We start from the raw sequence: 25,068 nt of genomic DNA on the forward strand, positions 1-25,068 counted from the left end.
GAAAATAAAAACAATACCCTGTCTGAAGTTCTGAGAGCCTAAATCCCCTACGACTGCAACACTGGAATAGAGTGTGGTACCCAGACCTTCTCCACAACTGTTCCTAGAGCACATAATTATTTACCAAAGAGGAGAAACCCTAAGTGTACAAAATGATGCCAGCTGCACCCTTAGTATAAAGCAGAAGTAGCCAACACACAGAAACACAAATCTCTTGGGGTTGAGTTTGTGTGACAAATAGTAAACACACAGACGTTCTCTATTGGAGGAAGGGGGGAAACCTCACAATAATCTAGGCACCTGCGTTTACTAGTATTCATCATTTGCCTTGTAAATCTGTTTCCATGAATAAGTGCCCAGACTGGCACCTTCCAACAGACTACAAACCCACAGACACAGGTGATGTCTGCAGACTGGCCTACGTTTCACCTGTCCCAGCCTGGGTTGTCTCCATGGGGTGGAGGAGAATGTCACAGAGCAGATGCCTACACTTAAGCCAGTTTCTCATGCAGGCAAAAGTCAATGATGGAGTAGGGACATTACGTTTGAGTTATAAATGCAGCAAGCAACATCACAACAACACGACACACCTTTAGAGAAATATAGAAGGATTGGTGACTTAAAACTTTTGGGATGCAAATCAAAAATCTGACCTGTAGAAAGAAAAGCTAAGAAATAACTCCTTTTGCTAGGAAGAAAAGAAAAAAGAAAAAGATGCCCCGCCCCCCTTCTCTCTCTCTCTCTCTCTCTCTCTCTCTCTCTCTCTCATAGAAGGAAAACTTGGATGCCAACATGCACCGTATAACACTTAGTAATGGCAGTGTTACACAGTAGAGTGTAGCGGCAAGATCCTAGAAGGAAAATCTACCTTTGAGCCCTGCCTCCTTGCTAACGAGCCTTGACGTTGGATTTTTCCAAAAGGATTTTGTGTTCATTTGTGAGGTCTCCCAGCTCTAAACTTCTAGAATTCTAGATGTGAGGAATGGTGGGGCCTTGAGAATAAGGAGCCAAGTGTCAATGTGATTGAGTGATTCCAGCCCAGAGACTCATTGGGATAGATGGCACAGTCCCTCATGTGAACACACATCATCAAGCCAGTTTCTATTTAAAGCCAAGATCCTTTGTCTCTCTTCACAACCAAGGAGAAAGCTCAATGAACTGGGATACACATGCATTCTTTCTGCCACAGGAGGATTAATCTCAGAATGAGGATCGAGGAGACTCCCGCGTGTGTCCCCCAGAGCCCAGTGAGCATGTCATGAAGCGCCTCCCTGGTGGGACTAGAACCGTAGGACTGACCGCAGCTACCCTAGTGCATGTGAGGTGTCTGAAAGTGCATCCTTGAAAGGGCAATTCATTTTGCCCCAAGACTCTAGATTACATTTCTACCTGAAGTGACTGCTTCTGAACTTGGCTCGCAGCGAGTTGTGACTGAGAGCCCTGGAAAATAGAAAGTGAAAAGTCTTAAGTTAGTCCATAATCACTAACTGCCTGCTCTGGGCAATAGGCTGCATGGCGATGCATGGACTTCCTCTAATAAGCGATTACAGTTTTCACAGCACTTCGCACATACATTTTCTTAGCACAAGCCCCCTGTGATGTAGCGCCCAAGTGTAACAAATGAAGAAACTCAGATTTATAAAGGACAAAAGGCTGGCAAATGGCAAGCTTCTAAATCCCAGGGTTCGTTCTCTCTCTCTCTCTCTCTCTCTCTCTCTCTCTCTCTCTCTCTCTCTCTCCACCCCCCACCCTGCTAGGCATTTACTCTGTAATGTGTTGGCATTTATTTTATTTTGCATCTGTCAAAATTAAGTAATCTCTCTCTTTCTTCACGGACCTATAAAAAGTAGATTGCAGAACAGAATCTGTGAGGGCGGGGACTTTTTATCACTGTCACTTTAGCCCCCAAATGGCCCTGGGCGCATGAAGGAAGGAGGACTGCTCCACTGTTGGGGTGTGGACTGTTCTCCGCAGGGGAGGTCTGGAGAAGACATTTTTTATTGTTGTCCCAATTCACACGCGAGAAGCTTTAAAAGCTGACGCTTCTCGTTTCATGGCACATAAAATAGTCGGATGCTTTTCATAATATTTTTAGATCTGTCAGATACTTTTACCAGAGTCTATGCAAATGACTGGAAAGCCCCTGTAGTTTTACAGTCTCATAAGAAAAAAAGAAGAAGAGTTGCAAAAATGGTGAGTGGAGATAGTTTGATGATCAAGTGTGTCTTATGTTAGAGCTCTCCAGTCCCAGCCATGCAGGTCCTCCCGTCCAGACTGAATCCACAACCACCTTTGCCCATTGGCTTGGCGTAAATGCAGCCACCTGAAACGGTGACTCAACATTTTTCAGAAACAACCCAACTTAAAAGAGCTCGACACAAGCACATATTCTTGAAATCCCATTGACAAGCTGCCTGTATTATAAACATGGGGTAGGGAGTAGAACAGGTCTTTTTGTGCAGGGCCTTTGTGAAGCCCCTAGGACAGTGGTCGGCAAACTCATTAGTCAACAGAGCCAAATATCAACAGTACGATTGAAATTTCTTTTGAGAGACAAATTTTTTAAACTTAAACTTCTTCTAACGCCACTTCTTCAAAATAGACTCGCCCAGGCCGTGATATTTTGTGGAAGAGCCATACTCAAGGGGCCAAAGAGCTGCATGTGGCTCACGAGCCGCAGTTTGCCAACCACGGCCCTAGGAGATCCAAAAAGATGAACAGGATCACGGCTGGGAACGCAGAGAGTCGGCAGGGTCCCCAGAGGGCAGCGTATGGCCACTGATGAGCACAGTGGCGTTTGGCTGCTGCACTGACTGGAAACTGAACCCTGCCGTCCCCATCTGTGAGGCCCTCCAAACAAGCCCTGTTGGACACATATTAGCTCGTTTAACCTTCGCCACAGCCCTGGTGGCAGGGGGTGGGGGGGAAGCTATGATTTATGATTCCATTTTATAGATCAGGAGACTGAGATTCCAGAAGATTAGTGATTTGCCTAGGTTCACACTGCCATGAATAAGTGGGGAGCAAACACTGGGAGAAGAACAAAGCACTTCCGTCATAGGGGCAGATACCTGTCCATTTTATATATGACAATACCCAAGGATGTTCTGTGTCTTTCAAGAGAGCATCTCCCCTACGCGGTGTGTGGCTTATTTGAATTTCTGGTTGGATGTCTGGTCCTGCTGTCATCTCCTTTCCAGCACCAATCTTTAGAGGCAGAGACAGGAGGACAGGAGCATGCCCATCAAAGTCCTCATTAACTCTTTTTTTCTAAATATAGTTTTATTGATTTCAGAGAGGAAGGGAGAGGGAGAGAGAGAAACATCAATGATGAGAGAGAATCATTGATTGGCTGCCTTCTGCACACCCTCTATTGGGGATCGAGCCCGCAACCCTGGCATGTGCCTTTGACCAGAATCAAACCCAGGATGCTTCAGTCCACAGGCTGACGCTCTATCCACTGAGCCAAACCAGCTAGGGCAACTCTTTTTTTTTATTTATTTCATGGTTAACTTAGTTTATTTTTTTTTTCAATTACAGTTTACATTTGATATTAGTTTGTATTAGTTTCAGGTGTACAGCATAGTGGTTAGACAATCATATCTTTACAAAGCATTCCCCTTGATATTTCTAGTACCCAACTGGCACCATGCATGTTATTGCAATATTGTGGACTATATAACTCTTAATAACAAGGAGTTCAGAAGGAAGACATCAATTTGCTTTCCTTCTTTGTATGGAGCATTCACAGTGCAAGGCAACACGCTGGGACAGGTATTACAGAGGTGGAAAAGCTAGATGCATGGCCACTTTCATGAGGCTTGGGGACTAGCTGAGTCTTCTATTGTGGATTTTACAAACTGGTAAGCACCTGCCCACGGCAGATACGTTTTATTTGGCTCACACATGGAATCATAACATTTTTTTTTTGTTATTAGTTGCCAGGGTTTAAAAATTGGGATATTCCATATAAAACTCCAGATTTCTGGCTCCTTTTGATAAACCAGAAGACATGGCAATTGTCAGGCTGACAACAGTTTGTCCTAGCTCAGTAGTGGCTGCCTCCCATTCGTCAGAGACCACACCATTCCCCATGGCTTCCCTGCCCCAGAGATCCAATGTCAGATTCCACTCATTAACACAAATTTTCCTTGTTGTCTACCTAACAAGAAAGACACCCAAGTCAATTACCCTGGCAAAGACCTGTTTTCCCAATAAGGTGTTGGTATGCCAGTATTGCTGTCAAAATATTCCTTTCAGGCTCACCAAGTAGGATCATGGAGCTTATTTGGTTATTAATGGTTGTTGGCACACCCTATGCAATATAAATTGAATTATGGTAAATAATATAAACCAGATAAAATTACAGATGGGAATGAAGCTTGTGTATTATCCATTATCATGTGTAATCAATAAATAGTTTTATATCCTCTTGGAAAAAAAATCCCTTTCAGACATCCCACTTCACTCTTCTATGTGGTGGCTGGTTCCCGAAGGCATTAGTTTGTGATGTGGGGATGGTCCTCGCGGGCGAAGTGGCAGAGCCCCTGGGGATGAGAGTGACTGTTGTTCGGGGGAAGGTGGATGAAGTGCACATTCTTTGTGAGCAGGCTGTTCATGATCTGAAATAATGCCGGGGCAATTTCATAGTAAAGTCCATTTTATTATGTTTAGGAAAAACCTTTAGGTGACCAAGTCTAGATAAAGCAATATTGATGCTGATGACCATACAAGGTTTATTTTTCCTTTTTAATTTCCTTTTCCACCTCTGCGTGCCATCTTCATACTGTTCTGCATTCACTCAGATTATTAGACATTGGCTTAACCATTCCGTTTGAAAAGTATATGGGCAATTCAGGTAAATAAATAAATATGAGCCAACATATTTATTTATCCATTCTAATTTCTTGTAGCTTTCACTGGACCTCTATCACACAGAAGATGATATTTATAAATTGTCACTGGTGCTGGAACCTAGAAATTCTAAATCGGTAGGTATTGCCTTCTCTCTGAGAATCAGTGCCTAGCACCGCGGCTTGTCATTTACAGTAATTGGCTGTTGCAGTGGTGCTCTGTGATCTAAAGATTGAAGAATTTAAACATCGATATTATTCCCTTTTCAGCAATCACACAGCTTAGCCCTGACAGTTTGAGAAGTATTTCTTTACATAGGCTAATAGAGAAGAACATCATCTGCAATTACTGTGTTACTATTGATCTTCTATGGGTTGTGTCCCATCTAAGAACTCGCCTACATTTAGGACCAAAAAAAGTGAACCATAACTCATCTTAACGTTAATGATCATTAAGATCCTTCCAGGCTTTTAATAAAAAATCCCATTCAACATAAAATTAGATTTAATACATTTTAAATACCCTGATCATCATCCACGACTTTTGCTGAGTCTAATAATGATTGACTCAGCTCAGAATTTTAATATTACATTTGATGATGTCTTACTTAATTGATGGCTGACTCTTAGTAAAGAAACATTACATAATGAGATTGAGGAAAATGCATTACTGAATGAGCACTTCTCATCAGTTTTGGCAAGTGGACTATCTCTTAAGTGTGTTTTACACTGGTAAAAAAAAAACAACAAAAAAAAAACTGGGTGAATTTGAAATTCACAATGAGGATGAGGTTTGCATGTTAAAGGAAAAAGCGACTCTGTTTGCTTCTTATACCCATATCCTGAGATCAGTTTTTTAATAAAGGTTTCATGCGCCTCTTCTCCCTGGTTGAACTCTGTGGCAGCAACTCCAGCCCTAAGTCTGCCCATCCACTAATACCTGCAGTGATTCTGCACCCGGAGGCTGGAAGAGGCAGAATGACTGTGAGCGCCGCTCCCTGGCTCTGGGAGGGCATGCACATGAGTCCGAGTCAGCTGACCTGGTAGCATCTGTTCTTAAACTAGTGAGGGTGATGGTGCCATCAGCTCTTCACCCTGCCAGTCCCAGAGGCCCACCTCCTAGGGACACTGCTGAACCGAGTCATGTGGGAAGATACAGCAGAGACAAGGGGAGGAGTGAGGACCCAGACTCTCCCAAGTTATCACGACTAAGAGACAGCTAGAGAGAAAGGCAAAGTTAATGTGGAGGGAGGAGGAAAGGGTTCGCCCCTTCCTCATTCCATCGCTCTCATGGGGTGAAGCTGGCCGTGGTGTGGTCGGCTGTACTGACCTGTGCGCACGGCATCTCCACCTCCGACACCTTCCTTTACCTATGACCAGGTACCTGCACTGCTACCTGTTGGTTGTTGGATGCCTGGCAGGGCATCATATGCATGTTATCTCATTAGCTCCAAGAGGAAACTAAGTCTGGTGAGCGTAGGTCTCTAGTAAAAAAGAGATCTGGGATTTGGCCTCATGCCCGTCTGTCTGCTGGTCTGTGCTTTTTCTACCGCGGATGCTGCCCGTCATTTCCCCGCCACCCTTTGTGGGAACAGGGGCGGGTCAACCATTTTAGCACGCTTGCCTGCTTTGTGCTCTTTAGATCCACTTTAGTTTATTTTCAGGATTTCAAGTTGTTGCCGATTTGGGGAGACATGTCCCTCAAACATTGGAAGGTCTTCTTGCAAAAGGAGAAACTTTCAAAGCCCCTTCCACGCGCTAAAAATCCTGTGAGCCTATAAACCACATGTCCCAGTCCCTTTCTGTCTCTCTTAATGGGATGCTGCCCTCTTGGGTGCTTAGTGTGTGACATGTGCTGATCACAGGAGAGCGAGGTGCAGGCAGGACTGCGTTCCTGAGAGCCTGTAGCTTTGATGTGCTCGCCGCCCGTGCTGGCCAACCTCACCTACTCACCGGCCAGCCCCACTAAGGACCTTTTTCTGTTGTTCTTAGTGGGACCCTTCGTGCCTCACTAGGTCTTTGTGTTTTACTATGTTTCTCTGGTTTTTCATACGACCTCTAGATCAAACAAAATACTTAACAGTCCCACTTAGAGAGTAAGTCCAAACAACTTAATAAATATCTATGTTCTAACAGCATAGTACCCAATTGAAAAAAAAGTAATACATATATATTGAAATAAAAATGTTTTTTACTTCATTCTTAAATAACCACAATGGTTATGTGTGTGCCTCTTGGGCTCTGCACAATTTCTTAAGTGTTGGAATCAGATTGGAAACTGCCACCCTTATTTCTTGTTCCACGTTGACGTTTTGCTTCGAGACCGGAAAGCAAGGTGGCATTGTCTAATGGGTGGCCGGTGCACTACTTCAAGCCGGTAGTTTGTGTGGTGTCTGACAAATACTGGGTGTCACTGTATTTCCCTTGGAAGTTTGAAATATCTTTTAGTACCCCTCTGAGTTCTCTGCAGTACTGCGGGCAGGGTACCTTGCTGTACAGTTTGGGAACTGTGAGCTCATCCTTCATCAGATCAATGAAATGAAAAGCTTGCTAGAAAGAGCCATAATGTGGGCAGATGAGTGACTGTCTGTGGGAGTGGCCGTATCCAGAGGGCGGGTAATTTTTGGTCCTGTTGGTAGCCCGCAGGATGCCACCAACCCCCACCTCACAACATTCTTAGGGCCTTAAATCAGTACAGTTACTCCTAAATTCCTCTTGCAAAAATGTTTATCCCCAATTTAGTATCAAATAAAAAAACAACAACACCTGTTAGTACAAGTTTGCATGTGTGCAGCAGCCAAAATATTTACATTATGTGGGGTCCCAGGGAGAGGATGTAAACAGAACAGCTTGTCTCCCGATAGGATTGTGTTTTTCACTTGTGTTGTGTAAACATGTTACGCGTTATCATCAACATCTTCACCACATTACTAAGTGAAACTGTCTTGCAAGAATATGGAAAAACCTGTGTAGAAAGTTCACAAAAGAGGGCTATAGGGACCTAATAATTAGACAAACAATCTAAGTGTATTAAGAGAGATGCCAGTATAAGGACATAAACGTAGCCAACCTCTGGCACTTACTGCACACACCTTCTAATTTATCACTAGCACCAAGTATTAAAGAATTAGGATACTGGCGTTTCATATAGTTTGTATCATATAGAAATCTGTATGGATTGTTATATGGGGGCGTTAAGGATGTTTTTGTAATATTTGGGGAACTTGGATAGGATTTTTGGATGGGCTGGGAGAGCAATTATTTTTTCCCATTTAAAATAATAGAATCTAGGTTCCTGCTAAGCAGAATGCACTATTCCAACATGTATTTCGTTACAGGTTAGATTCCATTGATAAAAGATGTTTGTTTTCAAAATATTTAAGTGTTGCACACATGTAAATTTTTACTGGGATTACTAATATACAAAATGTATATGTCTTTCTCAGTGTCCCTGGTCCTAATTGTTCAAGGCCTCCGATAAAGTTGAAAAATGTGTGTGTTTTCTGTCAGCAGCCTACCTCCCCTACAACGCCTACCAAGCCCGTGGTGCCCCTGGAGTGGGCCTCAGGAGTGGTGCCAAAGCCAGACCCCACAGTCATCAACAAGCACATAAGGAAATTAGTTGAGGTAAGTGGATGAAGGAGTGTTAAGAGTGAGCACTCGAAGGCCCCTTTCTCTTTTCAGCATATTCTTTGATTGCCCAGGAATCAACTGAAGGCCATGAAAACAGCACACACACACCCCAACCCCCACCCCGGGCAGGTGCAGGTAGGATCAATTTAGCAGACACTTAGCTCAACCTGACATCAGCCTCTTGGGGCAGAGTCTCCAAGAAAGGCCCCCTTTCTCCTCCTTGTCAGTCTGTTCTCACGTGCCCAGATACTCACAGCTACTTTCAGTTCCTTTCTTTCTCCAGCACTTGACACTTCTCTCATCGTCCCTGCAACTTGAGAGGCTGTTTGGGATCATCTACTCATTCAGAACCCACATGGGTCACAATAACATGCCCCATACACTGGCTACCTGAGAGTAGGGAAAGATCGTGTGAGTTGGATAGCTGCTCTTGCTGTAGGCATCTGGGACACAGCAGCACAATGCCATCTAGGTAAGAAACATCACTTAATGAAGGGCAAGGCTCTGTCAGAGCTGGATCCATACAGAAAGAGGAGTAGCAGCCCTAACCGGTTTGGCTCAGTGGATAGAGTGTCAGCCTGTGGACTGAAGGGTCCTGGGTTTGATTCTGGTCAAGGGCACATGCCTGAGTTGCGGGCTCGATCCCCAATAGGGGGCATGCAGGAGGCAGCAAATCAATGATTCTCTCTCATCATTGATGTTTCTATCTCTCTCTCCTCTCCCTTCCTCTCTGAAATCAATAACAATCTTTTAAAAAGAAAAAAGAAAGAAAGAGGAGTAGCGGCGCCAGAGTAGAGAAAATGGAAACATTTGCTTGTGACATGACCAATTCAATGCCCTCAAGTTACACACCTGTTTCATCAACCTCTTCCTCTTCGCTCTCCTCTTGTACAGTTAGAGTCTGTTTCATTGAATGTTTGAGACAGCTTCACCTGGAACTCTGAATTTCTCAGCAGCTTCTATCTGTGTTTGCCGAGATAAACCCTGGATCTTGGCTTCTCCAAAACTGTGTAGGTCTCTGAAGCTGGGCTCTTATAGACATCTGGTTATGTGATGACAAAGAGGATATTCTTAGATTTCCAGATAGTGACCCTAGGAGCCCCTGTAACCTGCCAAAGACCCCCTTTGGACATAGCCTTCCATGCCTTCTTTTCGCTTTGCCTCTGTTTTGCTTTGCTGGCTGGTTCTTCATGGATTTCAGCTGCTGCTGCCAGCTGGGCTTGTTGTGTGGGATCTTGTTCGCCCAGCTCTGGTACTGATTCATCACTGCCAGCCTCTGTTCCGGACCCCGTCTCAGCCTGGGCTGTAGCAACTCCTGCTCTGTAACAGGGAGGTTTCTGTGGCTTCACTGAACATCTTTGTGGGGACCACAGAACCAAGATAGCAGCAGCCTCATTACTTCTCATCTTAAACAATTTCAGGCTGTTCTCAATGCCTTCACTTCTGTTTGAACTTCAGAATTAGTTTGTTCACTTAAAATGATTCCCACTGGGACTTTGATTGGAGTTGCATTCAAAGCATACTTTAAGTTTTGAAAAGTTTCACATTTTACAGCTTTATTTTCTATTGTCTTGGTATTGGTATTTGTGAATTCACCAAGCTTAACTCCTATGCAACCCTGAGGTCTCAGTGTAGACCTGTTTTCTCTGGGAAACCTTTTTAAGGCCACCTCTCCCACCCCATCGCACTGTTTTTATCAATAGCATTGTACTTATCTTGTTATACCATAAAGGCTCTCGAGTTGTTGTTTTTTATATCTCCCATGAGATTCTAAGCTCCTTGATGGAAAGAATAATATGCTAGTTATCATTGCTTTCCCAATAAGAAGTTCAGAGCCTGACTTGTAAGTGGTCATTCAATAAATATTTGTCTTTCCTTTGTAGTCTGTGTTTAGAAACTATGACCATGACCATGATGGGTACATCTCCCAAGAGGACTTTGAAAGTATAGCTGCCAATTTTCCCTTCTTGGATTCCTTCTGTGTGCTGGACAAAGATCAGTAAGTCTTAATTTTGTTATATTTTAATGCAACTTTCCTGAAGCAGAAAATTATTATCAAAAGAGAACAAGGAAATGGTTCGTTTACATCTTGACAGCTTCCATCCTAGTGCGTTGCTGAGTCTAACTTTTCACTGAATTTTCTCCTGGTGACCATGAACATGACTGGTTGGATGGAATCGCAGGACAGTTCACATTTTCAGTGCTGAGTACAAGCGCCCACTTGCAAGTTAGCCCAGCTCTCCATTTCCCACATTATTTCTACTGTTTAGCTAGTTCATCAACCCCGAAACCTCCATCAAAAAAAAGTAGAGGAGAATTAGTGTTAGGGCTGGCCTGGTACAGTTCTCAGCATCAGTGAACCTGCAGGCAATCTTCAAACTCACCAAGAAAGTAAGATTTTTTTATTTTTTTTATTTTTTTTAACTTTTTGATTACTTGTGGTTTTCATGAGAGAAGGTTATGGCTGCAGATAGCCAAGAATACACCCATCCATTTTTTTTTCCTTTCCAGCTCAAAGGTTGTCTTGATAAACAACAACAAAAATTTTCTTTATCTTCAAATAATTCTTGAAAAATTAAATGAGTATAGAGGCTCAAACCCAGCTCATTGGAAAAATGATTAAAAAATAATTGCCAAGAAAGCCTGGCATTAATAATTTGGTTAATTTTTAATTGTCTGAGATTAATTCATAGTTTAAAAACCATCCATAATGAAATGCTGGATTTTATATTGGTGATATGGCCACATTATATCATGTTAAATTCCTCTGATATTTTTGTTGGTGTAAGAAATTTTTAAAAATTAAAGCTGTATGTAATTCAACATACCAAGGAAAGCCTTGGTACTTTATCATAAATGTCTTAAAAACTTAATTCATCTTTATTGTATATCTAGAACAAATAATATTTTAAATGAATTAAATTATTAAAAACAAAAATTTCCTTTATAAAATAAAAGTTAAGTTACCCACAAGCTGCCCACTTCTTTCCTTTGTTTGTTTCTATGAGTAGCACATACATAGGACATACACTTAAAATCATTTCCCAGTCTTTATTTCTTTTTCTCTGCTGATACTTTAGATGGAACTGAGACTTTCCAGCAGATATACAACTTTTGTTCCCCAATAAATGAAGGTTTGAAGTATTGATAGCTTACATGATTTCTTTGGTCAGACAGTCAAATATGTTGATTTTGAGAGGAAAATGGACCATCCAGGAAGAGATTCTATCTAGCAGGTTGCTGAAGATGTAGCACCAAGATTCAGGGGAACAGTCAGGGCTGGAGATGGAGAGTGTGATGTCTTCTGCCCAGTGTGATGTCTTACTCCCAGGCGTAAGAGCCAAGATGGGGCCTGAGGAATGTGATTTCGGAGACTCCTCTCCCCACATGTAGAAGCTAAAAGGAAGAAGTGGGTCCTGCAGAGGAGCCATGAAAAGGGAGGGAAACACAGGCATCCCTGTTCACATGCCGCCAGCAGGAGAACAAGCTCAGTGAATGAGAGAAAGCTACTTGAGGATGTCATTGTGACAGTTTCAACAGAATGGTAAGGTTAGAAACCTGGTCATGTGGAATAAAGAGTAATGGGAGGAATGGAAAAAAATATCTAATGAATACTCTTTTTGAAAACTTTTGGAATTAGAGAAGAGAGGAAAGACAAGTATAGGCGATGGCATCAGGACTGAGGAAAGGCATTTTTAGGAAGGAAGTCCTGAGCATATCTGTAAACAGAGGAGGAGTGGGTGGAGAGAGGGAGCAGAACCCGAGGAGGCTGGAGAGGCGGGGATGGGAGCAAGACTTCCGCTGAGAGAGGATGACTCCAAGAGAGGGTTACCAATGGCAGTGGCCTGGATGGCATCATACTGAGTAAATATGAGAATGGTGGGTCCAATGATCAGTTTTCTGCCTTCCTCTTGCAGTCTGATTCTTGCAAACTCTGTTGCAAGGCGAGGGGTAGAAAGGAGATGTCCTTCTGGAAGTTCCTATTTAGTAATAAAGGAGACTTTCTGTGCTATGGTGCACAGGACACACACACACACACACACACACACATCTTCTGCTTACTAAGAAAGCCTTTGGCACTTCAAACCTTTGGCCTATGAGAGGCCGTCTCCTCCTTCAGATGTAACAGAGAAGTGAACCTTCCTCACCTGCTTTCATCCACAAAAGGTTTGGGGGAGTAAATGATTAAAGTGTGACAACCACTTTGCAATATGGTATTCAAAGATCCCTCCCTTCTTTGATTCTCTTCACAGGGATGGCCTAATTAGTAAAGATGAAATGATGGCTTACTTCCTGAGAGCGAAGTCCCAACTACACTGTAAAATGGGACCAGGATTTATCCATAATTTTCAGGAGATGACCTATCTCAAGCCAACCTTCTGTGAACACTGTGCAGGATTTGTAAGTCTGTCTCCCATTGGTTCCTCTTGTCTGTGGTTATTTGTGCCGCATTGTGAGAAGGTTCACTAAACAGAACCCGTTGACTGCCTTGGATCAGAAGTTAAACATGGTGGCTCCCTGAAATTAAAAATTAAATTAAAAAAACAAAAGCAAGATCTGCAGGTTTAGTTATGTTCTTTCTAGGGATACAGGGCTAGCCAAGATAGGGAAGACTGGTGAGCCTGTTAACTCTAGTGAGCAATTTCTCCTACTGAATCCCTGCCAGGCAAACGTTCCACCCAATGAGCCCTGGCATTCATCACTAATACTCATAAGTGGTGCAATTAAGGAGGATATTCATCTTAGCCAGTTCCTCCCAGTTCTTATTTCATATGGTGTCAGTCACTAGAAATCCATCATGGCATGGCTCAGTAATTTATAACTCAAAAAGGAAAAAGACGTTTTTGGAGAGAGGATGGATATAACATTTACCCAGCACTTGAAATACTTCCGTAGACATTAGTGTAATTAATCCTCATTATTAGCTGTGACATGAGCATTTGACTCTCCCTATTTGCTTGTGAGGGTAGGAGGTCCAGAGAGGATAACCCAAGTTTCCCAGGATTGCACAGCCAATGGTGACCAGAGCCGGGACTCAAATGCAGGTGTTCTGACCTGAATCCTGTGCTCTAGCTACACCACTGCAACAAATGAAGATTAAACACTTCATTTCCCCACATTTGATAAGTCTTTGGCAACTAAGGTCAGCTTTGGTCCTGGTATTAAACAAAGACTTCATCTTCTAGTTGATACCCAAGTTATAATAAGATGGAAAATGTGGCTCTCTACGTAAGAGTGGCCCAGCAGCCAAGAGAATAGGATTATTGCTCCTGGCTCAGTTATGTTAGCTTCATTCAGCCGTCAAGTCCCACTGTTGACCCATATTGAATTCACAGCTGATAGTATATGCTACTACTAAATTACATTTTCCCCCATCCCATCCCATTCTTGAAGAACTAGCTTTGAGAGGCCCCAAAGACAGGATTTTGTGTGTAGGCACCTACCACTCTGACAATGGATAAATAAGAGGCAGTGTTACCTCAAAGATGGCCCCAACTGGTCGCAGCGGCTGATGTGGTCAAGGGCAAGGCCAGCCTAACAAGCTCTCTTGGCCCACCCCCAGGGAAAGAGAGCTTCACCACTGGAATTGCATTACCTGACCACTTGATCATAAAAGAAATCTGTCTCCTTTTTGTGTTTCTCTCTTCTGGTGGGAATTTTTGCACGTATCTAGACCTGAAAGGTACTGACGTGGGATGAGGCCATGTGTAGCTCTCAATTGCAGAGTGGAGCTCAGCAAACCTGTTAGGCCATGGCACAGCTCAGCCGAAAGTCAGGTTGAGATGTCTGTCTTTTGGTGTGTTGTGAGAGTTGGAGGCCCTTATCAAATCTCAGGAGCTTATCTCTGCTCTCCAGTCCTTCCAGATGTCTCTCCATGAAAAGGACTGTCACCAGTTCTACAGAAACAACACGGCAGTGTTTCCGGGGTGCATCCACTCTCCTCTCCCCAACTCAGAGCAGATTTGCTGGCGCTAGGTTCTTGATGCGGCTGTGGTGAGGTAGAAAGCTCTAGACATGGAGTCAGGAATCCTGGCTTTGAATCTCACCTCTGTCCCTTATATTAACTCTTTGTTTTTGACCAAGTTATTGACCATCTCTTTGTTTTCCTGTCTGTAAAGGGGGTTAATACTTACCTGTCACATAGCTCAGAGTAAATATATATTTTATATATTTTAGTGTTCCTTGATACTTTTGGAACTTAATGAAATGAACTCATTAAAATTTTAATATCCCTATTTTATTTTTCCAAATATATTTAATCGTTGCTACAATTTGACTTGATCTTTACTCACAAACATTTTTAAAAGCCCATTGGTTCCAAAGGGATTTATAACTATAACTCTCGCCCTGGCTGGTGTGACTCAGTTGGATGAGCGTTGGCCTGTGTTCCAAAAGGTCGCTGGTTTGATTCCCAGTCAGGGTACAGGCCAGAGTTTGGGGCTCGATTCCCAGTAGGAAGTGTACAGGAGGCAGCCAGTTGATGTTTCTCTTTCATATCGATGCTTCTCCCTCTCCCTTCCTCTCTCTCTCAAATCAATATAAACATATTTAAAATAAATAAAACTCTCTAGATATATAATTAAAAGGCTTTGTAGAGGAATGTAAAGAACCATTTATCAGTGACTAGACCACCTGCTTTTGAAATAAATTCTATTTTAAGGGTAAAAAATATAAACAGACAATGCTTAAAATACACTTATTTTAAAATTAGAATTCCAGAACTGAAAGAGTTTTGCTAATTCCCTTATTACAGGGTCTGGAGAAGTTAAGTGACTTCCCTAAGGTCACATGGAACCTTAGCAGCAGGTCTGTGACTCATCTCCAGGTCTCCTGACTCCCGGTCCAGTGCTCCTTACATCACAATCAATCCCCCAAATGTTACAGCAGCCTGAGGTCTTCAATCAAAGGACCGTGGGAAGTACTCCTACACACTCATCTGCATGAGGCCACCCTCTCCTTGTCCTTGGCTGGCTCACTACCCAGTGCCTCTTCCTGCCCAGTGTTGTCTCCTAGTTGCTAAGTAAGGAGGCAACAAGCAATACCCTGACTTCCCCTCCTGAGAGGACTCGGGCTTGACTGTCTCTCTTTCAGCAGTTCCTGCGGCTATGCTAATCATGTGTCATATCCGGATAGGAGGATGCTTCCTAACACGTATCCTTTCTTGTCCTAAATCAGTGGCTTTTGCTCCCCACACAGGGCACCCAGGAGCAGTGGCTTCCTGTCTTTCTTCCAAGTGACACATTGTTCTTTCCCTGCTTACTAGCTATGAGGCCTTCCCACCTGAATGCTCCGCTCTGCAGCTCAGTCTCATCTGTAAAAATGAGGAAATTATTATTTCCTACACCACAGGGAGAGTGAGCATCAAATGAGTTAATGCACATAAAGAGCTTAAAACCGTGCTTCTCCCATAGCAAGACTCCAATACACCTTAGCTATGATTATTATTGTTATTCTCCAATACACCTTAGCTATTATTATTATTATTGTTATTGCTGTTACCAAGGACTCAATGAGGTAACAATTTCTTATCACTACAAAGTTTTCCAGACATGGGACCTTGCAACTTATTTAATTTCCTGGATCGTCACACTTATCTATTATAAAAAAGGAATAAATGAGATTATCTTGATGGTCCTTAAGGTTCTGACATGATGTCTCTGCCCTGACCACCCACTTGCTTTTGCTGTATTGTCTCCTCCCACCCTAGTCCAGTTACTCTAGGCACCTGAGGCCTTGCTTCCAGTCAGTTGTCATATGTATATGTATATGTATATGTATATGTATATGTATATGTATATTTTAATTGATTTCAGAGAGGAAGGGAGAGCAAGAGAGAGGTAGAAACATCAATGATGAGAGAGAATCTCTGATCAGCTGCCTCCTGCACACCTCCCCACTGGGGATTGAGCCCGCACCGCTAGCATGTGCCCTGACTGGGAATCGAACATCGAGCTGTGACCTCCTGGTTCATAGGTCATGTTCAACCACTGAGCCACACCAGCTGGGCCCAGTCAGTTGACTTAATAATCCTTCTTGTCCCCAAGGTAACAAGTTGCCCTGCCCCAGGAGTCATTTGCATCTTAATAATGTAATCTGAAGAACCAAATAACTTTTAAGGCTCAAAGGAATCACTCTCCACTGGAGGGATTTTCTTGTCAGGAGGAGGGTAAGGAGCAGCCTTTATAATGCCCTGCATCACTTCACATTGGCGGCTACTTATTCTCTGCAGAGGGCCATAGTGCCTACACTCAGGGCACTGTTCCCCTGCAGTGCCTTATGAGTGACATCTCCATCAGCCCCAGTAGGCCACCAGCCCGGCTGCTTTCAAAATTATTCTATTAAGTAGGTATCAGTCACCTAACCTAACCATGAAAAGGTTCGGAGTGAGCTTCTTCACGTAAGCTCAGCCCATTTCATCCATCCGCACTGTATGTTCCTGGTGTCCCTGGTACCCACATGCAAATGCTGTGACAGGCACAGGAAAGAACATGGGGAAGCCCCTTCTTCATAGTTTCCAGTGTGACACCACCAGGATGATGCCCCGGAAATGCCTGGACAAAATGCTCCGTCGCTTCCTACATCTCACTTCCTACGTGGTTGGCAGAATCTGAGCCTTTTCTGCATCCTTCATCCCTCACCCCCACCCTCAGCTCTGGCTCAGGCCAAACACTGAGCAAACGCAGAGAATGAATGCACGAATAAATACTAGATCCTTTCCTCTTCTGCGTTCTCTCAAAGTACTAATGTTACTCAGAAGATAACCTGGCAAAATATAAATGCTTCAGTGGGATGTGCACTGCTCAGGTCACTTAACACGCTAAGCACCCAGTCAGTCACCAGTGACTGACATTATACTTTCTGTTCGGAAGACAAAACAAGATGGGCGCTTAACGTGTCATTCCCTCCAATGGGCGCCTAGAGCAGCATGAAGAAAATGAAAGCCGGAGACAGAAAAGGTCTCCCCCGTGAATTTTGCTGAGAGCGCAGGTGCTAAAGTCCAATAAATGCACCAACGTCAGTTTCCCATCCCAGCTCCCATTTGGCTCCCAGACAGAAAAGGGAAGCCGGATTCCTGTTATCACCCCAGCTGGAGCGGGCTGGGGGAGGGTTCTTCTATCTGACAGGAAGGGTGTCAGGGGCAGCTACATCCTGTTTGTGCTCCACTAGTCATCACGCTTCCCAGGACTTCCTTCTTTGGGGGCCTTGTTTTCTTTCCAGATTTTTCTTCAGATTCGCTGACATCCCTTTGTCTTTTGTTACAGCTCTGGGGCATTATCAAGCAAGGATACAAATGCAAAGGTAAATATACATGTTACTGTGTTAACCTTTTTTACAGGTGACATTTGGGACAAGAATCAAATTTGTCTGATGAAACCACAAAAGCTCTTGGCATGAAGGAGAACTTGGGTCTTGGGGGCCACTGGCAGCTGAGGAGTTAACGTGTCTAGGAAAGGACTCCCTGGAGTTTGGGGGAGCCCAGACTGGGTTTTCATAGCTTGTTAGAAGAGGAAGCACATACTTCTATCAGCCCACATACATCTAGCCCCCATGTCTAAAATATCATGCTCATAATTATCAGCACGCATCAAATAAGGTGGGAATTCTGAAGTGGGACAGGCCTCGAAATGCTGTGTTATAAAACTTTATCCTTCAGGGGGAAAACACACACATAACCAATACATATGCATTGCTTTCCACTCTCACACGGCTATTCCTTTCCCTACTAAATCACAGATGTTGATGAGAAGAGAAACCTTGAAATGTACTTTTGTCCCTTTCAATGAATTAATTCATATAGCTCCCCCATTTAATTAAAATGTAGAAACTGAATAAATACATATGTGATGACTGTAATACACATGCAGATTACTAGGCATTTAGGACTGTGTTTGCTGCTCGTAACCTGTGAGTATTCTACATGATTGATATTTGATTTAAGAAGTTGCTGAATCTTTTATGCAGACTCTTGGTTCTGGTTCTTTTAAGAATCTGATCATGCTCTTGAAAAATATAATAAAACTGTTGGCTCTTGAAAAATATAATAAAATATAAAAAATGTAATAAAACTGAACGGCACCAGGTGCTAGACTGGTGGGGTTGGACCGGACCTGGGTTCAGCAACCTCGGTACTTGAGTTCAGGCTAGGAAAGAATTCAGAGCCAAGACCTCAACTATAAGAGAACATTGATTTGGAAAATCACAGAGGTGGGAGAAGTAATTCATAGAAAAAATGGGCTTAGGAAACAAATTATAGAGACCAAGGAAGGGCCGTGGGAGCTTAGAAGTGAGGAAGATAAAGGTGACTGACTTTCCTGGGAGGAGGGGGAGGGAGAAGAGGAGGGAGGGAAAGGCTCCGCAGGGCCCCCAGAAGGTAGAGTGGGCTGGGTCCTCCATCTTAAGGGTTTTAAGGGTGGAGATTTTAGGGGCGGTCCCAGGGGAAGATCTCATAGAATATTCAGCAGCTTTCCAGGTGTGTCCTTTCAGGACCGGGTTCTCCTTTGATGGATTGGTTATCACCAGGGCAAAGGGTTCATTTTTCAATGCAGCTGGTCCTGAGGTCAGCCTTGGGGGTCACTGGTCTGGTTTTGCTGCTTTTCTGGACTGAGCTGAAATACAACTGAGGCCAGGATGTTACCTCTAGGGAGGAAAGGTCAGGGGATCCAAATCACATGACCACCAATGTGCTAGGGGAGGAAAGGTCACCTTGGGCACGAGGTCCCATCCTATAATTGCCCTTTGCTAGGCACCCAGGGCTTTCCACCCTGGTGACTTCTGTACCTGGCCCATTGTCCTTGCTCTGCTCGTGTCTGTCTAACTGCCTACCACAAAACAACAGAAAGAGACATCTTGATCACAGGATGCCTTCAAACTACTCTTGATCCCTTGTGATGCCTTTTTTCTCTAGTCATCTTTCAGTGCTTGGCCCTCATTTTGCATGAACAGAACGCTTTCCTGAATCTCAATGGGAGCCACATTTTAGTGCTCAAAATTCTTCCCTTTAGATCTTTGTATCAGTGTCTTAGTCTAATTTGGATTTTTACTTTTCTAACTTGGATTTTTACTGTTAAGCATCAAAGAAACTCCATTATCTTACTGCCCATTAGTTTTATCCTGCTTCTGTCCCTTGTACCCTAAAAGACAGACACACTAACACACACACACACACACACACACACACACACACACACAATTTTATGAAGATGAATATCAGTTAAACTCTTGGATCATCTTTGTACATATGGCATTTTCTCTTAAAGGCACAGAGAGTGAAAAAACTAAAATAGACTGAACACGTCATTATGACTTGATCTTTCTGTGATGTCATTCATTACAAGACCATTTGAAATAAGAGCATTTGGGGGAAAATAGGTATTGGAAATCATTAGGTCCTCTGATGGTAAGAGAGAAATATACTCTTTAAAATTATCCTATCTGCTCAGTGAATCTAAGGGAAATGTAGGAATGGCATCAGATGAAAAATTTCTACACCAAGTAGCAATTAATATTCTAATTTTCTTAAGTAAAGCATTCTAATGGGAAATTTCACAGACTCTCCTTCTGGCCCCCATTCTTCCTCTCTGTGGGGAATCCATGGCCTGGGAAAGAACCTCAGACTCACGTGACTTGCATTTAGTTTGGGGCAAAGGCAAACTCCTCACCCAACCTAGTCCCTGCTTGTTGGCTCCCAGGACCTCAATGATCTGTGTAGAAAAAGAAGCTGCACAAATATAAGAGAACTATAGGAATTCCAGGCTGGCAAGAGTCCCACTGGCCCTTTTCCAGCCCCTAGACATGCCCCGTGGGCCTGAGTCGGGCTCTGAGCCTCAACACAGAATCCAGGATGGAGGAGGGAGGGTGAACTGCTCAAGTGCAACCCTGGAAGCCCAGTCAGCACCAGAGGCACTTGGTTCTCACTAACCACCTGTGATGCTTTGGGATTTTTCAGACTGCGGAGCCAATTGTCACAAGCAGTGCAAAGACCTCCTGGTTCTGGCCTGCAGGAGATTTGCCCGGGCCCCCTCCTTGGGCAGTGGTCATGGGTCGCTGCCTGGAAGCCCCTCATTGCCCCCAGGTAATGTCCTCTACTTTCTTTACTACCCCGATTTCTCTCTGTTCCCCTTCCCACACCTGGACCTCGGTTGGGTTCTGGATCTAAACCTGGTCAGAGTCGTTATAAACACCAAGGCATTCTTCAGGGTGAGCAGCAGCGGCTACAGCCTTGAATTCCCCTCACTCCTCTCTGCTTTCAGGTCTAACATGCAATTCACCTGAAGCCAATTTCATTCTGCCTCTTGCCTGTTGCTCTGGGACCTGACCTGTCAGACTCCTATTGTTTGTACCAACCTCGATGGTTTGCTATGAAGCAATCAGATGCCAAATAATCACAATAATTTTCCCCCTTCCAGTGCAGGATGAGGTGTTCGAGTTCCCTGACGTCGCTGCTGGACACCAAGACCTGGACAGCAGAGCCATCACGCTGGTTACAGGCTCTTCTCGCAAGATCTCCGTGAGGCTGCAGCGGGCCACCACCAGCCAGGCCACCCAGACTGAGCCTGTATGGTCAGAGGCTGGCTGGGGAGACTCAGGGTCCCACACCTTCCCCAAGATGAAATCCAAGTTCCATGACAAAGCAGCAAAGGACAAAGGCTTTGCCAAGTGGGAAAATGAGAAGCCCAGGGTACAGGCTGGCGTGGATGTTGTTGACCGGGGCACCGAGTTTGAACCTGACCAGGATGAAGCAGACATGGGTGAAACCAGACAGGATGGTGAGGTCAGTGCTGGGTCAAACCACAAATAAATCAGAAGAGAAGCTGGCAGGGCTCAGATGAGTGTTACAGTGAGTTCAGGAGGCAGTCTGGTAGTTTTGAAAGCGGAATGGTTGGGAATCAAGACATGTCACTTTTTGATTTTCCCACTGGCTGGTTATGTGACCCTGGGCAAAATAGTTTCTTCTCTTTGGACCTCAGTTTTGTCACATATAAAATTGAACTGGTTGTGTCCTAAAACTTAGTGAAGGTGGCCATGTCTGTGTACTGAGATTATGTCCCAGGGACCTGTGACTGGTGTGTGTATTCATTTTACCAGTGTGCTATACTAATCAGCTTAGTTTTCCCAGTTAGAATCAGGAGGTAGTGGAAGTGAAAGACTGGTAGATAAAGGAGAGTTGGAAACTCTTACCCCTATTTTAAAAGGAGGCTTTGACCTGGCTGATTTGGCTCAGTGGATAGAGTGTCAGCCTGTGGACTGAAGGGTCCCTGGTTCGATTCCGGTCAAGGATAGATGCTTGGGCTGTGGGCTTGATTCCAAAGTGGGGGGCATGGAGGAGACAGCCGATCAATGATTCTCTCTCATCATTGATCTCTCTCTCCGTCTCCCTTCCTCTCTGAAATCAATAAATATATTTTTAAAAAATAAATAAAAGGAGGCTTTGACAGCCTCATGGAGAAGGGGGTAGTGAGAATGAGACATGGGGACCTCACAGTTCTCTAAGCTAGACTCTGCCTCCACACAAAAATTACACTCAAATCATCCAAAGCAAATTGGGAAGCATATGGAACTTGTTAGAACAAGCTGAAAATATAAATTGATTCAAGATGGACTTAGATAAATTTATTAGTCAACAATTCATAGTGTATTAAGAAAAAGGATTTGGGGAAATTGGTGTCATATTCCTAACCTTCAAAGCAATATCATGGAGGGCAGCCATTGTCTGCCTATTGAATCCGTCTCATAAACCGAATATTGGGTTAGGCAGAGATCCTATTGGATCAAGCCAGTGCTCTTTATTCTTATGGGTGGTCCTCCACATTCCACACTCCTCAGGAGACCTAAACACATAGTCTCCATAGTTTCCCAGGATGAGACAAACTCCAATGACCTTTAATTAAAATTCCTCTAGTTCCTTCGTCACTGAAGACAATAAGGAGGCCACACATAGCTTCAGTCAGATGAAGTTTATTGTAAGTTCCTGCTGAGCCATTTTTTTTCCTTTCTTATAACACCAACTTTGTTTTAATATCTTTTATTGGTCCCGGGCCCGGGTGAGGCCGCACGCCCCCTGATCCGGGTGAGGCCGCGCGCCCCTGGGTCCGGGTGAGGCCACGAGCCCCTAGGACCAGGTGAGGCCGCGCGCCCCCGGGTCCAGGTGAAGCTGGATCCCAGGTCCGGGTGAGGCCACGCGCCCCTGGGTCCGGGTGAGGCTGGGTCCCGGGTCTGGGTGAGGCTGCACCCCTGGGTCTGGGAGAGGCCACGCGCCCCTGGGTCCGGATGAGGCTGGGTCCCGGGCCTGGGTGAGGCTGCATGCCCCCAGGTCCAGGTGAGGGTGCGTGCCCCTGGGTCCTGGTGAGGCTGGATCCCGGGTCCGGGTGAGGCCACGCGCCCCTGGGTCCGGGTGAGGCCACGCCCCTGGGTCCGGGCGAGACCAAACCAGAGGGAGTCGGACCTGCATTACCACCATTTGTCCACCATCCAGAGCTGAAAAGTCAGTGCTGACATGTACACATAAGGAACTGGTGGACATTGAAATTGGGTCTCAAAAGAACTGTTGGTCCAGAAAGAAACTCACTACAGACTGATTCATTTGCCTGTCAGCATAACTATTATTGCTCGTCTCACATTTGGTTCTTATAAGTATATTTCTAGTAACACATGATCTCACTCATCTAGGGGAAATGATGAACAACATAGACTGATGAACAAGAACAGACCCAGAAACAAGGAGGCATCGATCGGACTGTCGGGCCTTAGAGGGAGGGTGGGGGTAGGGGGGAGAGATCAACTAAAGGACTTGTGTGCATGCATAAGAGCCTAACCAATGGTTAAGGACAACAGGGGGGTGGGGGCATCCGTGGGGAGGGGTGTGGGATGGGAATGGGGAATGAGGACAAATATGTGACACCTTAATCAATAAAGAAATTTAAAATATATATATCTTTTATTGGTTTTTAGAGAGAGAAAACGCAAGAGAGAGAAACATTGATGTGAGATTGGTCAGCTGCCTCCTGCACACGCCCCACCAGGGATCAAGCCTAAAACCCAGGCATGTGTCCTGACCAGGAATCGAACAGGCAACCTTTCAGTGCATGGGATGATGCCCAACCAACTGAGCCACACTGGCCAGGGCTCTTATAACACCAACTTTAAAAAACAGCTTCACTGACATATAATTTACATACTATAAAATTTACCTATTTAAAGTGTATAATTCAATGGTTTTAAGTATATTCACAATGATGCACAACCATCACTACATTCTAATTTTAGAACATTTATATCATTAAAAAAAAAACAACAAAAAAAACAACCCTGTGCCCATTATTCATTTCTCATCTTCCTACCTAGCCCAGCCTTAGGTAACCAACTAATTTACTTTCTGTCTTTGTATATTTGCAATACCAACTTTATTTATTTTTATTTTTTAATACATTTTTATTGATTTTAGAGAGAGAGGAAGGAAAAGGGAAAGAGAGAGAGAGAGGGAGAGAAACATTGATTGGCTGCCTCCTACACACCCCCTGCTGGGGATAGAGCCCCAAACCCGGGCATTTGCTGTGACCAGGTATGGAACCAGCAACCTCTCAGTGTATGGGACGATGCTAAAAGCAACTGAGCCGCACCAGCCAGAGCCCAACTTTATTTTTAATGTTCCCCCTACTAATCATCTTGGCAAATATTTCAGTCCTATCCAGTATTTCTTTTAATGGTCTAACATAGTTCAAGCTTGGAATATAAAGATGGGTAGGAAAAAATTCATGATTTGGTGATAGAAGAAGATATCGTAGGGCAAGGGATCTTAGGGTCTAAAAAAAGGCTTCAGGAAATTCATGAAAGTGCATTATATTTTATGTAAAATTATACGTGCACCTATGCTCATTTCGGGGCAGAGTTTCTTAAGAAGGTCTGCAATCCAAAAAGTAGCGAGGAGTCAGTGTTAGAATTTTTGGATGGTGCCTAAAATTGTACTAGTTACTCCAAGTATCACTTCAGCCCGCAGAGGCTATTGCCATGAGCAATGTGGCTGTTATTGAAATCTCAGGAAAAGAGCTTCTGTGGTAGAGTAATAGGGTGCCCATGGACCATCTTTGAATTCAGATGCGTACCTGTGTTTGTTTAACTAGCCATGAGGTCACTTCCGTTGGCTAGCACCATTCTAGTTGCTTAAACCTTGCTCTGGGTTAGGTGTAGAACATCCACTTATCATACATGGGTAAGATTTCCTGATCTTCAATCTCTATAAGGAAATAGAAACAAAGATCTTCATTTGATTCTTTAAATATTGGACCTTTATGTTCATGTGTTCCCTTACCCTTTCAATTTTCTGATCTCATAAATCACAGAGATGGTTCACTGATCACTAGAACTTAATTTTATTTGTGCTAATTGAAGAAGATAGTATGTTCTTATGTAAAATGTATTGGTGTACAGTCTTAACCCTCACCCAAATCAGCAACAAATAAGATATTTACCCTTGTTTAGGGAAAAGGCAAGCAGGAAAAAAATGTAACAAAATTACACCAAGAGTTAAATATGTAGGAGTTTTCAAATTTAAGAGTTTTTCTATCGAGCAAGACCAATGAATGGC

General features: G+C 43.9%; 1 protein-coding gene and 1 pseudogene across 5 annotated transcripts in view; one reads left to right on the forward strand and one right to left on the reverse strand.

Annotated features, from left to right (window-relative positions):
• RASGRP3 (RAS guanyl releasing protein 3) overlaps positions 1 to 25,068 on the forward strand; it is a 108,192-nt gene that overhangs the window by 78,045 nt on the left and 5,079 nt on the right. For 3 of the 4 annotated variants that reach the window (XM_079791918.1, XM_079791920.1, XM_079791919.1), the window contains exons 11-17: positions 4,914 to 4,991; positions 8,364 to 8,480; positions 10,370 to 10,485; positions 12,740 to 12,887; positions 17,750 to 17,786; positions 20,434 to 20,559; positions 20,894 to 21,258. In XM_079791918.1, the coding sequence (XP_079648044.1) occupies positions 4,914 to 4,991; positions 8,364 to 8,480; positions 10,370 to 10,485; positions 12,740 to 12,887; positions 17,750 to 17,786; positions 20,434 to 20,559; positions 20,894 to 21,258 (987 nt within the window). The remainder of the gene's footprint in view (positions 1 to 4,913; positions 4,992 to 8,363; positions 8,481 to 10,369; positions 10,486 to 12,739; positions 12,888 to 17,749; positions 17,787 to 20,433; positions 20,560 to 20,893; positions 21,259 to 25,068) is intronic. The other variant, XM_079791921.1, reaches the window with a different exon arrangement.
• On the reverse strand, positions 9,331 to 9,842 carry LOC307112064 (nascent polypeptide-associated complex subunit alpha-like; annotated as a pseudogene). The gene has a single exon. The product of its transcript is annotated as a nascent polypeptide-associated complex subunit alpha-like (transcript).

Source organism: Cnephaeus nilssonii (assembly GCF_951640355.1).
Source record: "Cnephaeus nilssonii genome assembly, chromosome: 15".
NCBI lineage: Eukaryota > Metazoa > Chordata > Mammalia > Chiroptera > Vespertilionidae > Cnephaeus > Cnephaeus nilssonii.